This window comes from Eptatretus burgeri, chromosome 16 (assembly GCF_056783735.1).
Source record: "Eptatretus burgeri isolate ZD-2024b chromosome 16, Ebu_testis_v1, whole genome shotgun sequence".
Classification (NCBI taxonomy): domain Eukaryota; kingdom Metazoa; phylum Chordata; class Myxini; order Myxiniformes; family Myxinidae; genus Eptatretus; species Eptatretus burgeri.
Window position 1 is genome coordinate 61,185,245 of NC_140976.1, and position 14,421 is coordinate 61,199,665.

At 42.9% G+C, this 14,421-nt stretch overlaps 1 protein-coding gene across 2 annotated transcripts in view; it reads right to left on the minus strand.

Annotated features, from left to right (window-relative positions):
• The window catches only part of KSR2 (kinase suppressor of ras 2), a 201,073-nt gene that overhangs the window by 75,143 nt on the left and 111,509 nt on the right, over positions 1 to 14,421 (minus strand). For both annotated transcript variants that reach the window (XM_085860306.1, XM_085860305.1), the window contains exons 7-8: positions 6,125 to 6,194; positions 1,598 to 1,681 (exon numbers count right to left, since the gene is read on the minus strand). In XM_085860306.1, the coding sequence (XP_085716432.1) occupies positions 1,598 to 1,681; positions 6,125 to 6,194 (154 nt within the window). The remainder of the gene's footprint in view (positions 1 to 1,597; positions 1,682 to 6,124; positions 6,195 to 14,421) is intronic.

The window sequence follows — 14,421 nt, forward strand, 5'->3', positions numbered from 1 at the left end:
TGAGATATCCTGTACACAGACAAACAAACAAACAGACAGACAAACACACAGAAAGGGGTGAAAACATAACCTCCTTCAACTTCGTTGGTGGAGGTAAAAAGGAAGAAAGGATTTTCCAGAGCATTGGAGAGGTTATTTACGTAAATGAAGATCAAGCAGACTCAGTGGTGTAATGGTTAGCGAGTGTCTGCTCCAAATCTGAGAGGTCAGCAGTTCAAACCCTGACCAAGTCAAACCAAAGACCAAAGAAAATAGTACATGCTGCTTCCTTGCTTGACGTTCATTATTTAAAAGGCTAAGACCATGGACAATCAATCCCCATAGGTTGGTATCCATGGGGAGAAAGAAATTCCCTGCTGAGTGTGGTGAGAAAGGCGGTGCCATTGTTGTGACATCGCAGGTACCCAGAGTACCCCAGGAAATGACATCACTTCCCCTAAGCTCAGTGGCTGTGTTTGTCTCGTCAAACGTGTGTGTGTGTGTGTGTGTGTGTGTGTGTGTGTGTGTGTGTGTATGCGCGCGCGCGCACGCTCCAATACGAGCCTCAGGTCATGTATTAAATAAAGCAAAAAGGAAAACAAGACTGGGCCTAAAGCACTGCCTTGGGGTACTCTAGCCTCTACTAGGACAGGCGAGGAGAGAGTTCTATCGTTGGCAACTCATTGACTGCTACGAGTAAAAGAAGTTTCAAAAAAATCCAGGAATTAAGTCAGCCTTGAATGCCACAGGCAAAGATATCGATAAGCCAAGCAGGGTGCCAGACTGTCAAATTCCTGAGATATGTTCAAGGAGATGGTCTTGGCCCATTGATTGAGATTCAGGCCCTCCGAGTAATGCTGAGAGAGGAGTAACAACACATGCAGAGTTGAGTGACTAGGATGGTATACAAACTGGTGGTCAGAGATCAGGCTGTTTTAAAACAGGAAGACTTTACATCAGCAGCAATGATGTCGACAAACAGCCTCATCTCAGGCAGGATCTGCTGCTAAGACCGTCAGTAAAGGATGATGCAGGTTGTCCCGCAAGCTTGGACCAACAGGGGAACAATTTTCATCGGACGGTGCAATCCATTGTGCGAGGCTACAGACTAAAGAGCATAAGGGGCTCCCTACCAAGTTTTTCTGAACCACATGTGCACCAAGTTTCATCCAAATCCATCTACACCCTTTTGCTATACATCATTTTTAGCCCTAACTTTCAACGATGAAGAATCACTTTAAAATTCCAGTATCCGGATCCAGACAAGGATCTTCACCAAAGTCAGAACAATCCGTCCTTGTCACACACCCAACATGTCCACCAAGTTTCGGCCGAATCCGTCCACAACTTTTTGAGATATCCTGATCACAGACAGACAGACAGACAGACAGACAGAGACAGACAGAGAGACTGGGATGTAAACATAACCTCTATCCACCTTTCGGTGGAAGAGGTAACGATCTCGGGCCATCGTGTTTTGTGCATTGACTCGAGATATTAATTAATATTAATGTGCATAATGTGCATAACGAGGGGGCTATATGTATATATATATATATATATAGTCGTGTGAAAGGCAACCCAATCTGATCATTCCAAAAAAAAAAAAAACACTTACTTGCAGTTTTTACATTTCACTCCAAAAAGCATCCCTTTGCCACAAACAGTACATGTCTGGGACATCCAGTACTTGGTGGAAAATCTAAAGGAGAAACAAGAAAACATGTGCATTTACAGAGAGCAGTGCCACAATAAACCGATTCAGTAATCATAATGTCAGAGAGTCTCACAGCCACAAGATATTCAAAAAAAAAAAAAGCTCAAAAACTCATTACAGAGTTTTTTGGTCATTTATTTTATTATAAAAGGAACACAAATACAACTTTGACACAGATCAAGCCATCTGGCCAATGATACCTGGTGCAATCGCAACACACCAGCATCCCCACCTCCTGCAGGTACCGTGGAGTCAATTGTATCTTGCTCATTTCAAACAACGAATTTATCCAGGGTACAAGCAAACAATGCTCTGTTTATTTTTTTTTAATTTATAACGTGGTGTTTATTTTTTCCGTGCTCTGCAAAAACAAAATGCTGATGCGACGGCCAGATTTAAATCTGTAACATGAAGGACAGGATATTCTGAAATATGGTGCTCCCTCTTGGCACTGCATCGAAACAGCAATTTGTAGTTAAGTCAGGAAGAACAAAGAAGTCGTCTTGCTGGTGAAGGATAGTATTGATCTGAATCAGTGGACAGGTAGAACGATGGATTAAATCAATGTGACGTTGAGTATAGGGATGGTAACCGTCATGGGAAGTAAGGAGAAGCTGAAGTTTGGTGCGTTAACCTTTGGTCGGAACGAAAGAGAGTTAACGCCAAAAATGTCAGCTTCTCCTTATTTCCCGTGGTGGATAACATACCTCGATCGATATCATCAATGTGTTTACGTCACACCCCACTCAAGATCAAACCCAGATCACACAACTCGATAGCCAGCAGGTAAACAACCGAGTCATCTTCCTGCCATGATTACCACGGCAGTAACTTCACAACCTTCAAGAGTAATACCATCACAATATAATGTTGCTTTGTTGTTATCTGGAAAGATGACAAGAACCTTAGAAATGCAGTAAATGCTAAGAAAGAAAGACCAAGTTAGACAAAAACAAGTCGAGCCACATTCAAAGTATACCACCCCCATGCCAAATAAACAAATAACGTATCCTGCAGCGTGCGACATTGCCAGGGGGCATTCGGTGCCAGGCGATGCCACCGTGCAGCACATGGAGACAGACTTGGGAGGGAGGGGTGTACAATAATTGAATGATTAATTGCGGAAATAAAAAATATATAAACCAGAAGGGCATTGAGTCGAGGGCATACCTCCGCCACGTAATGCCTGATCCACAAGAACATATCGGGCCCATTACATTTTTGAAATATCGTGATATATATATATATATATATATATATATATATATATATATATATATATATATATATATATATATATATATATATATATATATATATATATCGTTTTTGGACATCTCTCTCTCTCTCTCAATGGTGAAGAATCGTATAAAAAAAATAAATAATTCTCGTATCCAGATCCAGACTCGGATCTTCACCAACATCGAATCAATTCGTTGGGGTCATACACCCAAACTGTCCACCAATTTTCATCCAAATCCGTTCACAACTTTTTGAGATATCGTGCTATATATTAGTTTAGCCCTTAAACTCAATGGTTGAGAACCACTTAAAAAAATTATTATCAGATCCAGATAAGGATCTTCACCAAAATCTAAACAGTTCGTCCTTGTCCAAGCTTAAAGGATGGCTGAGATATTGCTCGGACAAACAAACAAGAAAAATAAAACAAACGGAGTGAAAACTGAGTACGCCCTTTCGGCGGCGTCTGGCGATGACGTTGTGCAGCGCCTGGAGATGGAATAGGGAAGGGGGAGTGTACAACAAATCAAAAGTACAAGATAGTGCGATTCTTACAGTATGTGAGCAACTGCACACTACGTAACTAGATATGTGCAATCACAAAGCAATTGCCAAAAGTAAGCCTCTCCGGCGCTCATGATCCAGTGATGGCCACATTTGTTCGGACCACTATATGACCTTAACCTTCAACATTTATGGATCGAGTGTAAAAAAAGAAAATGTGTCCCATCTACAACTTACCGATAGAACTCGACATCATGAGAATCAGAGGAAAATTATTCAAGTTATGACCAAAAACGTGTTTCTTGTTAATTGTCACAATCCGAAACGAGAACGGCACTCGGTGACCACATGCCAATGCCAGGCTGAGCAGTTTAAGTTTTTTTTTTTATCCCACCGATAGGCCAGATCTGGATGCAGAACTGAACCAAAATCGAATCGGCATGTTCTCGTCACTGAACCAATCCATCCACCAACTTTTGTCACAACACATTAATCGTCTTTCGTCATAATCAGTCCACAACTTTTTGAAATACCATGCCATATAACGATTTTGGCTCCATCTCTCGATGGTGAAGAATCACTTTAAAAATTCGGATCTTTATGGGAGAGTGGCCAGATGGAAAGCCACTCCAGAGAATAAGGCACATGACAGCACACCTGATGTTTGTAAAAAGGTACCTGAAAGACTCTGAGAGCATGAGCAAAAGATTCTGTGATCTAAGGAGAAGAAAATTGAACTCTTTGGCCTGAATGTAAAGCGTGACATCTGGCGGAAACCGAGCACAGATAACCCATCTAACACCATTCCATGCTATGGGGATGATTTTCAGCACTAAGGACTAGAATATTTCATGGATAGAGGGAACAATGAATGGAGACAAATCCAAGCAAATCCTCGAGGAGAAGTGGAGAACCTGCTTCAGAATGCAACAGAACTTAGACTGCGGCGAAGATTTACGTTCCAACAGGACAATGATCCCAAGGATCCAGCCAAAGCAACACTGGAATGGCTTCAGATCAAGAATGTGAAAGTCCTTGAATGGCCCAGCTAAAGCCCAGACTTGAATCCCACTGAGAATCTGTGGAAAGACTTGAATGTTGCTGTTCACTGATGCTCCCCATCCAGCGAGACAGAGCTTAAGCAAATCTGCAAAGAAGAATGGGAGATAATCCCCAAATCCAGATGTACAAAGCTGATACAGACATACCCAAGAAGACTCGAAGCTGTAATCGCTGCCAAAGGCGCTTCTACAGAGTATTGACTCGGAGTTGAATATATTGACACGACATTTCAGCTTTTTATTTTTAACTTGTGCGTGCCCGTGCGTGCAAAAAAAAAAAAAAAAAAAAAATTCAAACTGCGTGCCAGAAACAACAACCACACAGGCCGTTCCTTCGCTCTCATAAACGATGACTGGATTGGGGCATTGCGTTTATCTATAAATGCGCATAAATCGAGAAATTATTAGAATACAGTCAGTCATAACGATCCGGAAGTCCGTATGTTGTTACCCGTAATGGGGAACACGGCTGAGGATCTCTTCCCCAACGGCCACGCCTACGCAGCAACGTGTCCTGTCATTGGTAACTAAATGGCGCCCTTTCCCCATCGGCCACGCCGACGCAGCAACGTGTCCTGTCATTGGTTTGGTAAATAAATGGCCATAACTTGGGAACCACTTGTCCGATTAATATCAAACCTTGAAAAGGCACATACTCAGGTCCCCAGCAATATACCTGGCAAGTTTCAATTAGATAGGACCAGTGGTTGTCGAGAAACAGCGGTCACAGACACACACACACACACACACACACACACACACACACACACACACACACACACACACACACACACACACACACACACACACACACACACACACACACACACACACACACACACACACACACACACAGCTGGAATTGTAGATAGATTAATTTGTAAAAATTTCTAAAAACAGGTTTTCATGTAATCATAATGGGGTATTTGGTATGGATCGGTGATAAAAAAAAAAAAAATAAATTTAATCCATTTTAAATTCAGGCTGTTAACACAACAAAATGTGACAGAAGTCGAGGGGTATGAATACTTTCTGGAGGCACTGTATAGGGGTAGGGTTAATTCATTGTTATTAATCGAAAGGAAGTTGGGGAGAATCTGGTGAGCAAGGGCATATTATTAAAGTATTTCAGATCAAAGAAAATGAATTTAACGAAGGAGGAGACTATGGAGGGTGGGGGGGGGGGAGGGGGTATTATGCAAACCCAAATGAGGAAATTTAATAACACAATTACTGTACTCGCATTTAAATTTATAAACAAAACGACAGCAAAAAGGCAGTAACACTTTCCAGACAACTTAAGATGATTATGGCATAATAGTCAGAACGTCCGCTCCAAGTCTGAGAGGTCCGGCGGTGTGAACCCCGGCCGAGTCATATGAAAGACTTTTAAAATAATGAAATGGTACGTGCTCCTTCCTTGATGCTTGGCATTCAAGGATAAAGCACGGACAAAGAACTGTATGTTGGCAACCATAGCACAGGCTTTTAGTCTGAATGGCCTCTTCCTGCGTTGAAGTTCCACGGAAGGAAACATACATTATTTCATTTCATTATTAAAAACAAAAAAAACCAACAGAAGTGTCTTTGATAATAAGATGGTAAAGAAGCTTCTTCTTACCGGTGCTTAATAGAATTTCCAAAATCCCTGCGTGCGCTTTGAGGGGACCATCGTGGAACTGTGAGTGTGTCTGTGGGGAAGTGGGGATAAAGACACAGTCCAAGTTCATGTAAAAGCAATATTTAAACGAATCTCATCATGTCTGTCGTATCACATGAAGTTTGGATGCACAAGCAGTCTGTATCAGGTAATATTCGAAGAAAAAGTTTGTGTCATGAATCCTTTTCAACTTGTGCAACTTTGTCAGCACTTAGCACTGTTAGACAAAACTTTACTGCTTATCTGTACATGTGTGAGGTCTCTCAGTTAAACAGTTTGGCACCACATGTTCATTACAAGCACAAGCTTAGACACGTACAGACCGATAAATTCCAAAAGATTATCATTTTTAATGTACATCTCTGTGATCAGGGTTTTGTCCGTGTTTTTCGGATGCTGTCAACTGGGTTTTCATCGTATTTTTTTTTCACTTGACAAAATACCGACAATCCATCTACTTACTATAATAAATACAGGTTGTGCAGCTGTAGCTATGTCAGCAATATTCACTCGTCGATTGGTCGAGGCACTGACCAATTGGGTATGCCCGGTTTTCCCTTCACTCGTCGATTGGTCGAGGCACTGAGGTGATTACAACATTGATGGTTACGGTGCAGCATCTATCACAAGATTTCTTCACCTAGTGTTTACTCCCTCACCTCTCAAACGTTGATGAAAATATTGGTGATTATGGTGCAGAGTCTTGATTACACGCTTTCTTCACCTTGAGATTCAACCTGGTGATTACTTTATTGACCGTGGTGCTATCCTTGACAATTTTATCGTTATTTGAGGACCAGCCTGGTGTTGGCTTAGTGGTTAGGGTGGCGGCTTGGGATCCTAGGGTCCTGAGTTCAATCCCCGTTGGCCGTTGAATTAATACACCAGGGGGTTGACTCAGCCTGTCATCCTTCCGAGGTCGGCGAAATGAGTACCAGTGTGTACAGGTAGAGGGGCACTGCATCAGTGACAGAGTCACGCTTCCAAGAAATGATAGCTGCCCTGGCAGCTAAGCTGCCATACGCATGACAAAGAAGAAAATTTGAGGAACACGATGCGGCCATCCGTTTTCAGTGGGCCGACATGGGTACTCCCACCGAAGGTATACGGCAAACCCTCCAATATCGAGGGGGTTATGTTCCTGGAAAATGCCCGTGATCATGGAAACCAAGAAGGGCCAATCGGAAGAGGGGGATTCGGTTCCTGGACTTTGAGAAAACATCGAGGAAGATCAATGGCAGCCAGAAATTAACACAATACAATTGAAACAAGAAAAAAAAAAAAGGAATAAAAATGTCACAGCCCCCATTGTTTTTAGTAATTTTGCTGTGTGGTGTTAAAGGGCCGTCAGTCGATCAGTCAGCCATCTTCAATCAGATCACAAAATAAAGTGAGGGGCACGTGTACGCCATCATGTACTGTGTGTGTGCCAAGTTTGAACAAAATCAGACCATGCATGTCTGAGAAATGGTTGGGGACACATTTAAGTAACAAAATGGCCACCAGTCGGCCATCATGGACCTGATCTCGACAAAAAAAAGATGTACATATGTATGCCATCACTCGTTATCTCTGTGCAAAGTTTGAACAACATCAGTAAATGCATGTCCGAGAAGTTGTTGAGGGCATGTTCGTCACCGGGGGTTTATTTTGTTGTTTTTTATTACAACCAAAATGGCTGCCAGTCAGGCATCTCTGATCAAATGTCAAAATAAAAGGATGTGCAGATGTATACCATCATGTGTTGCCATTGTGCCAAATCCAAATAAAATCGGTCCAGACATGTCCAAGATATGGTTGCAGACACACACAAATCCATAAACCTCCGTTTTGGACCAAGTCCAACAGGGGCTAACAAACACATATGTGTATATATATATATATATATATATATATATATATATATATATATATATATATATATATATATATATATATATATATATATATATTGTTGTTTTTTTGTTACGGCCATGGATGCCGAGTGCATTATGAGAGGGTTAATCGTCATTTCTCCACGGAAGAACCAGACCTGGGGCCACTGCTCACAATGAACTTCATGGTACGGTGGGTGGGTTGCTTAACAACCACGAACGCCAATCAGTCAACCACGAGTTACAGTGTCCACCGTCTAATTTGGTGTTTAACTCGAGGTCACGTGGCCTCCTGACCAGGGAACGTGCCATCGGGGATGCACCAATCTTATCTTGATTAGATCTTAAGTAAGGCGACCGAGCATTTACCGCTGGTGCACGCCGACTGACAGGTCAATTCGTTTGGGAATTACCTCCCAGTCTATCTAGGTTCAGACAATGCTGGATCAATGGAAGGAAAGGACAAGCAAGGACAGGTTGAAATGTCAACAAGGAATTTATTATTAAGAAAAATAAATAAACTGAAGACCTTATTATTTCCTTGTGGTGTAAATGGATGAATTCAAATCAATCAAAAAAAATCTCTAACAAATAAAGAATTCAACAAGCAATTCTAGAAAAATAGACAAAGAGCAGATGCTTATCACTATGCCTTACTTACCAATTAAACACTAGACATGGGTACCCAGCAGATCATTCAGGGGAAAAAGAAATCCGGTCTCGGCTTACCAAGACAGAAGTCGTCGTGCGTCTACTAAAATGTCCCAAAATGTGTGAGCGTGCCATGGTCCGCTGTCAGCGCCCTGCCTCGCCGTGCACCCACCCGCAAACAGGCTCGAACACCAATTGACGTCATGTCGTCACATCCAGGAACCAGGGACGCCAATAATCAGGTACGCCAAGAGCCAGCAGAACCAGCAGGAACGGTCCAACCGTCACCAACCGTCAGGAGCTATCAGGAGCTGTAACCAATGGTCAGGAGCTGTAAGCAATGGTCAGGAGTTGTAAGGAACTGTAAGCAATGGTCAGGGGCTGTAAGGAGCTGTACGCAATGGTAAGAAGCTGTAAGCAATGGTCAGGAGTTGTAAGGAACCATCAGGAGCTATCACCAACCGTAACCAACAGTCAGGAGCTGTAAACAACGGGCAGGAGCTGTCACCAACGGGCAGGAGCTGTCACCAACGGGCAGGAGCTGTCACCAACGGGCAGGAGCTGTAACCAATGGGCAGGAGCTGTAAGGAACCATCAGGAGCTATCACCAACCATAACCAACGATCAGGAAGGCGGTCCTCCCGTCCTTTTTTATAGGTGACCAGTGCGGGTGGCGCCTCAATCAGACTTCAGCCAAATCCAGCTTGCCTATTGGCGCATTGCTGCATGTGATCTCCAACCGTCAACCCCCGTGATCATGCCTACCCCACCAACGAACAAGATGCAACTCCCAATCAACACAAGCCTGGCCCACGACGCCATGTTTGGGGCACTGGACGGGCGCCAGAGGGCAGCCATTTGCCGAGCGAAAGCATGGGGTGTTTACAAAACGTCAACGGCGGCCATCGCCTCCCTATTCGGCCCAACACGAGCAGGAGCCAGGCAGCCAACATGAACGGGGCATCAGGCGTCAATGAGAAAAGGTGGATGTCAAACGTCGGTGAAAGAGAGGTGGGTATCAAACGCCAATGGAAAAATTACCCCCGTGTGGGGGTGACGGTCATCTCTATAATACCACAAGTTCTCAATGTTCAGTTCAGGTAACCGCAAAACAGTCCAAACTAACCGTTTAGATTGAAATAGTTCACAGAGATACACTAGGATAATACTACTAATGACATAATTAATAAATATGTATTGTTCATTTAGTACCCGGATAAACACATCAGAATCACCAGTAAGTGCAATACGTGGTTTGCCGGTCCATCCACTCTTTGGGGACATTTCACTTCCGGTAGGCTTAGTTCTCGGAGATTATGATAATCCTGAAGATTATTCTTCACTGATTGTAACGCAACTTTCAGAATGAAAATTGGTCAAGTATTTTTTAGAGATATTGAGGTTTGAAAAATCGTGAGAGCGAGCAAAAATTCATTAATTAACAATTCCACAGAAGTTTCGTGAGACTGCACAAAGTAACATGTCAGGTATGAAAAAACATTTTGTATGCCAGATTCATTAATTATTAATTCATTAATTATGGAATGTACTCATTGATATATTAATCAGAAAGCCCGATGCATGTAGCATAATTTATCACTTATCCCCTCATCCGGGATCCGTATAGCCTCGCCCCACAGCCTGCAGCCCTATGTCCGCCGGTGATTATGTTAGATAACGACACGATCGAGAGGAGCCTGCGAATTATCCCTGCTGCTGCACTGAATTGATGCAATCGTTCGGCCAGAATATTCGTTGTCAAGATGTTGTGTGATTAAATCACCAATACAGTCACTCGAATTTATACCGCCGACATACTTCTTAACAATCACCTTCGCCCCAGAAACCACAGTCAATCTGAACCACGCTGGCCACTGCTCAGACGCCATGACCGGACTAATGCGCAGTTCTACTACGCAGTTTGGTAAAAGATGACTCCACATTTTGGCGTGCGCGCACGAAATTATATTTTGAAAATAAATGCCGACGTTTACATTTCGGATTTTGAAACTTTTGCACCTTCGGCGGAAAATGTATAAATATAAAAGGCTAAAAATGTGTTTTATAGCGAACGAAGTGAGCTTAATACTTAACGCGTGCACGTGAGAGAATAGGAAATAACAACAACAACAACACAATAGCCCTGGCTATTTCGAATCCGTGTCGTTAGCTATGACCATTTTACTTCCGTTTTTGTTTTGTTTGTTTTTTTTTGTTTCCGGTTTTTGTCATGGGGAATGATGCATGCCGGGAGATCATGACCGGAAGTGTTTATTTATTTATTCAATTATTTTTTTCCCAAAGTTAATTTTATACTTCCGAAGGTGATTTTCTTCATGACAGGAAGTGTTTATTTAGTATTTAACATTACCGGGAGTGATTTTGAAACTCTTTCCGGAACCTTTAATTTCTTTTATTCTTGACCAGAAGTGATCATTTATTTATTTATTTATTTATTCAATTATTTTTCCCCCAAAGTTAATTTTAATAAAGATATCCCCCGCATCATCAAAAAATATTTTTTAATCGTGATTTACATTATTTGTTCGCTGATCCAGAATCCAGGCCGAAGTAACCGGAAATTGCGTCAAAATCATCAGCTGTGCGGCGCTTACATGTACCTCGGTATAGTTGGCAAGTATGCAGTTGTGAACAAGTTTTATGTAAAGTCAGAAGCGAATGTAAGAAGAATTCTACGTTCGCTTCTTGGCTTTGCCTATTCCATATTATTTATATTTCATTCCTTCTTCCTTCCTTCTTTGCGAATCGCATCGGCGTTTTTGGCCATCTTCCAGATCACGTGACGATCAAACGGGAAGGAAATTCAAAAATCTGTCCGGTTAGATACAAGATAATATTTTTTACTATCATGATCAATAAACAGTTGCTGAATATCTTGTAGATTTGGCAAACTAGATAGGTTTTGAAAATGGTGATTTTTATAACTTACGTGACCTCGTGACCTCGTCCCTGACCTTGAACCCGGACAAAAGTTATATCGTTGTGCAACACTCATCGACCTCTACCCACATACTAAGTTTCATCAGGATCGGAAAGAAAAATTGTTGACAGACGTACGGACGTACGGACATTTGGTCCGGCTTTATGAGGTCATCTCGGTAGAGATGACCTAAAAAGGTGGATGCCTGAGGTAAATCATCCATAAATAATGCATACTGTCTGACTTCAATTCAGCAAATGCACATCGTTCGGGAAGAGAATTTTACATTTTTCTACTCTTGAATTTGAATACTGCACCTCAATTTGTGAATGAAGCAATGGAGCATCTCAAATCATCTTTGGGCAGTTACCATTTCCAAAAAGCAAAGACGTAAAAACAGAAACCCCAAAATAGCACAAAATATTGTCGCCTGGACAGCCCGCCAATTGGAAGAATTAACACTGCAGTAGGTGGAACCACACATGACCCATGGGTCATGCAGACGACCATTTTAGCACAATCAATTTGATCTCAGTTTGATACGAGTAGTCTTATCAGACCATGTTTCGGTGACTTCTAAGTGAGCCAGTAATTATAGGATAACTACGATCCTATACTTCTTAATTAATTTTAAACCCATGCAGGAAAATCAACTGTCTAAAACTTTCTACGAGTGCGCACGAAATGCAGAGCTACAGTACAAAAGAAAAAAAAAGGTAGTGGACAAAAAAAAATGGAAACACCAACAGGGTGTCACTTGATAGGCTGTTTGGCCACCACGTGCACCCAGGATGGCATGGATACGACATGACATGGAGCCAATAAAGGTCTGGAACTGCTCTGCAGGAACGTGGCACAATCCTCCCACAAGGAAGTTCTTCGATTCACGTCGGTTTGATTGAGGCAGAAACCGCCATCTCAGGCGCCTCTCCAGACAGTCCCACAAATGCTCTATGTGATTGAGGTCTGCCGATTGGGAGGGCCATGGAAGATGGGTAACCTGTTATGAGCGGTTTGTGCATAGCTCCCCAGCTATGGCATCACACCCTGCGAAGTTCCCTTCTGACCATTTTTGACGATACAGGATGCTCAAGACCTACCTTTAATACCGCACACAGTTTGTATGCCATTGCCCTCCTGTTTTACCTCACAGGCAGGACTAATGCCCATGCATCATGCTTGCTGAGTATGCACTTCTGCCTATTGTTGCCCCTTTGATAAGGACGTTTTGCTTTCTTCTTTTTCAAAGCTGACATCACCTTCGAGACAGTTCCTCATGACACGCAAGCAATTTCCACAGTCTTTTTTTTGCATACAGAGTCAAGGTTCGAGGAAGAGAATAGAGAGAGAGAAGGGGGTTGGCACCAACAGCAGTGTTGAAGGACAAAATAGAGGGAGACTTGGATAAATTAGGGATGTGGGGGAGGAATGAGGGGTGGAGGAGGATGCACAGGGTGGACAAGATGGAAACAAAAGAAAACTTTCAGGAAGGAAAAACAGGAAACATGGAATGAGGTGTCCAGGGGTATAAAACATCATGGTTTTGATAGGAGATGATGTGATGTGGTGGCGAAAAGCTGTCTTGAAAATCTGGAAGGAAGAATGACATTGAAGTGAATGTGGAAGATTGTTCCAAAGGTGGGGGAAAAAAAAGAGGAACAAATGAGTGGAGGTCAGCCGTGATTCTGGAGTTTGGGAGTTTCACCAGAAAGGGGTTGAGGGGTTGTGCCATGCAGAAACCTGAGGGAGGTAGGGGGATGGGGTGGGACAAATCACGGAAAGAACAGAGGGTGCAAGACTAGAAAGGAAGTGATAGAAGACAGAGAGACCACCGACCTGTCTGCAATGGGAAGTGATAAGCCCATCGCCTCAGCGGGAGAGTCCAATAATCTTGAAGGCCTTGGTTTCCATGGCATCAAGCTGAGTAAGGCGTGATGGAAGGGCACCATCCAAAAGAGTTAGAGCAGTCCTCCATCAAGCTGCGGATAAAGGCTTTGGGGGTGGATAGAGGTTCGGATGTGCCAAGGAAGGACTTTGTACCATGCAGGATGCCCAGTCGGTGACTGGCTTTGGAGGCCCACTTTGAAATGGAGTTTGCACAAGAAAGATCATCGATGATAGTGAGACCAAGGAGTTTGAGTGACTGAACTTCCTCAAGAGGATTGCTGAGAAAGCAGATGGGAGAGTTTGCCATACAGATTATTTTAGAGAGTAAGAGTGCGAGAAGCAAGCGTCTGCAAAACGCTCACAACACTTCGTTTGAAGTCAATGAGGTCTCCTCTCGTGGCCATGCTGGTTCTTATTACCAGACTTGAGCCACAGTTTGCTTATACTCGTATAAACTCGATGAGAAGACTGCCAAGAAGCGATTTGAATGCAGTATTTCACATGCCGGCCATGTACGTGTGGCGGCGCCATACTTTGCATATATGTTGGGCGGCTTGTGTACCCTGGTGTTTCCATTTTTTGTCCACCATCTGAAGGTGGATGCATGATCTTAAGAAAGCAAAGGATAAATTACACAAGACAACAATTACAGAGAATGTCGGCACAAATGAATAAACAACACCAAAAATAACAACCCGGCAATCGCATCACAGTCACACGAATCATTCATACCAAACCGGGTCGGTTTTTAAGGCAACAGGTTTGATGCCAACTGAGGCGGGATGCAGCCAGGCAAGCAGGCACCGGAACGAGGATGGTGCACAGCTTGAGAGTCCCTTCCCATGTCAATCCACTGTCAAGGAGTGCCCCGAGTAGTCCAGGATGTCAAGAACACCACAAGTCAA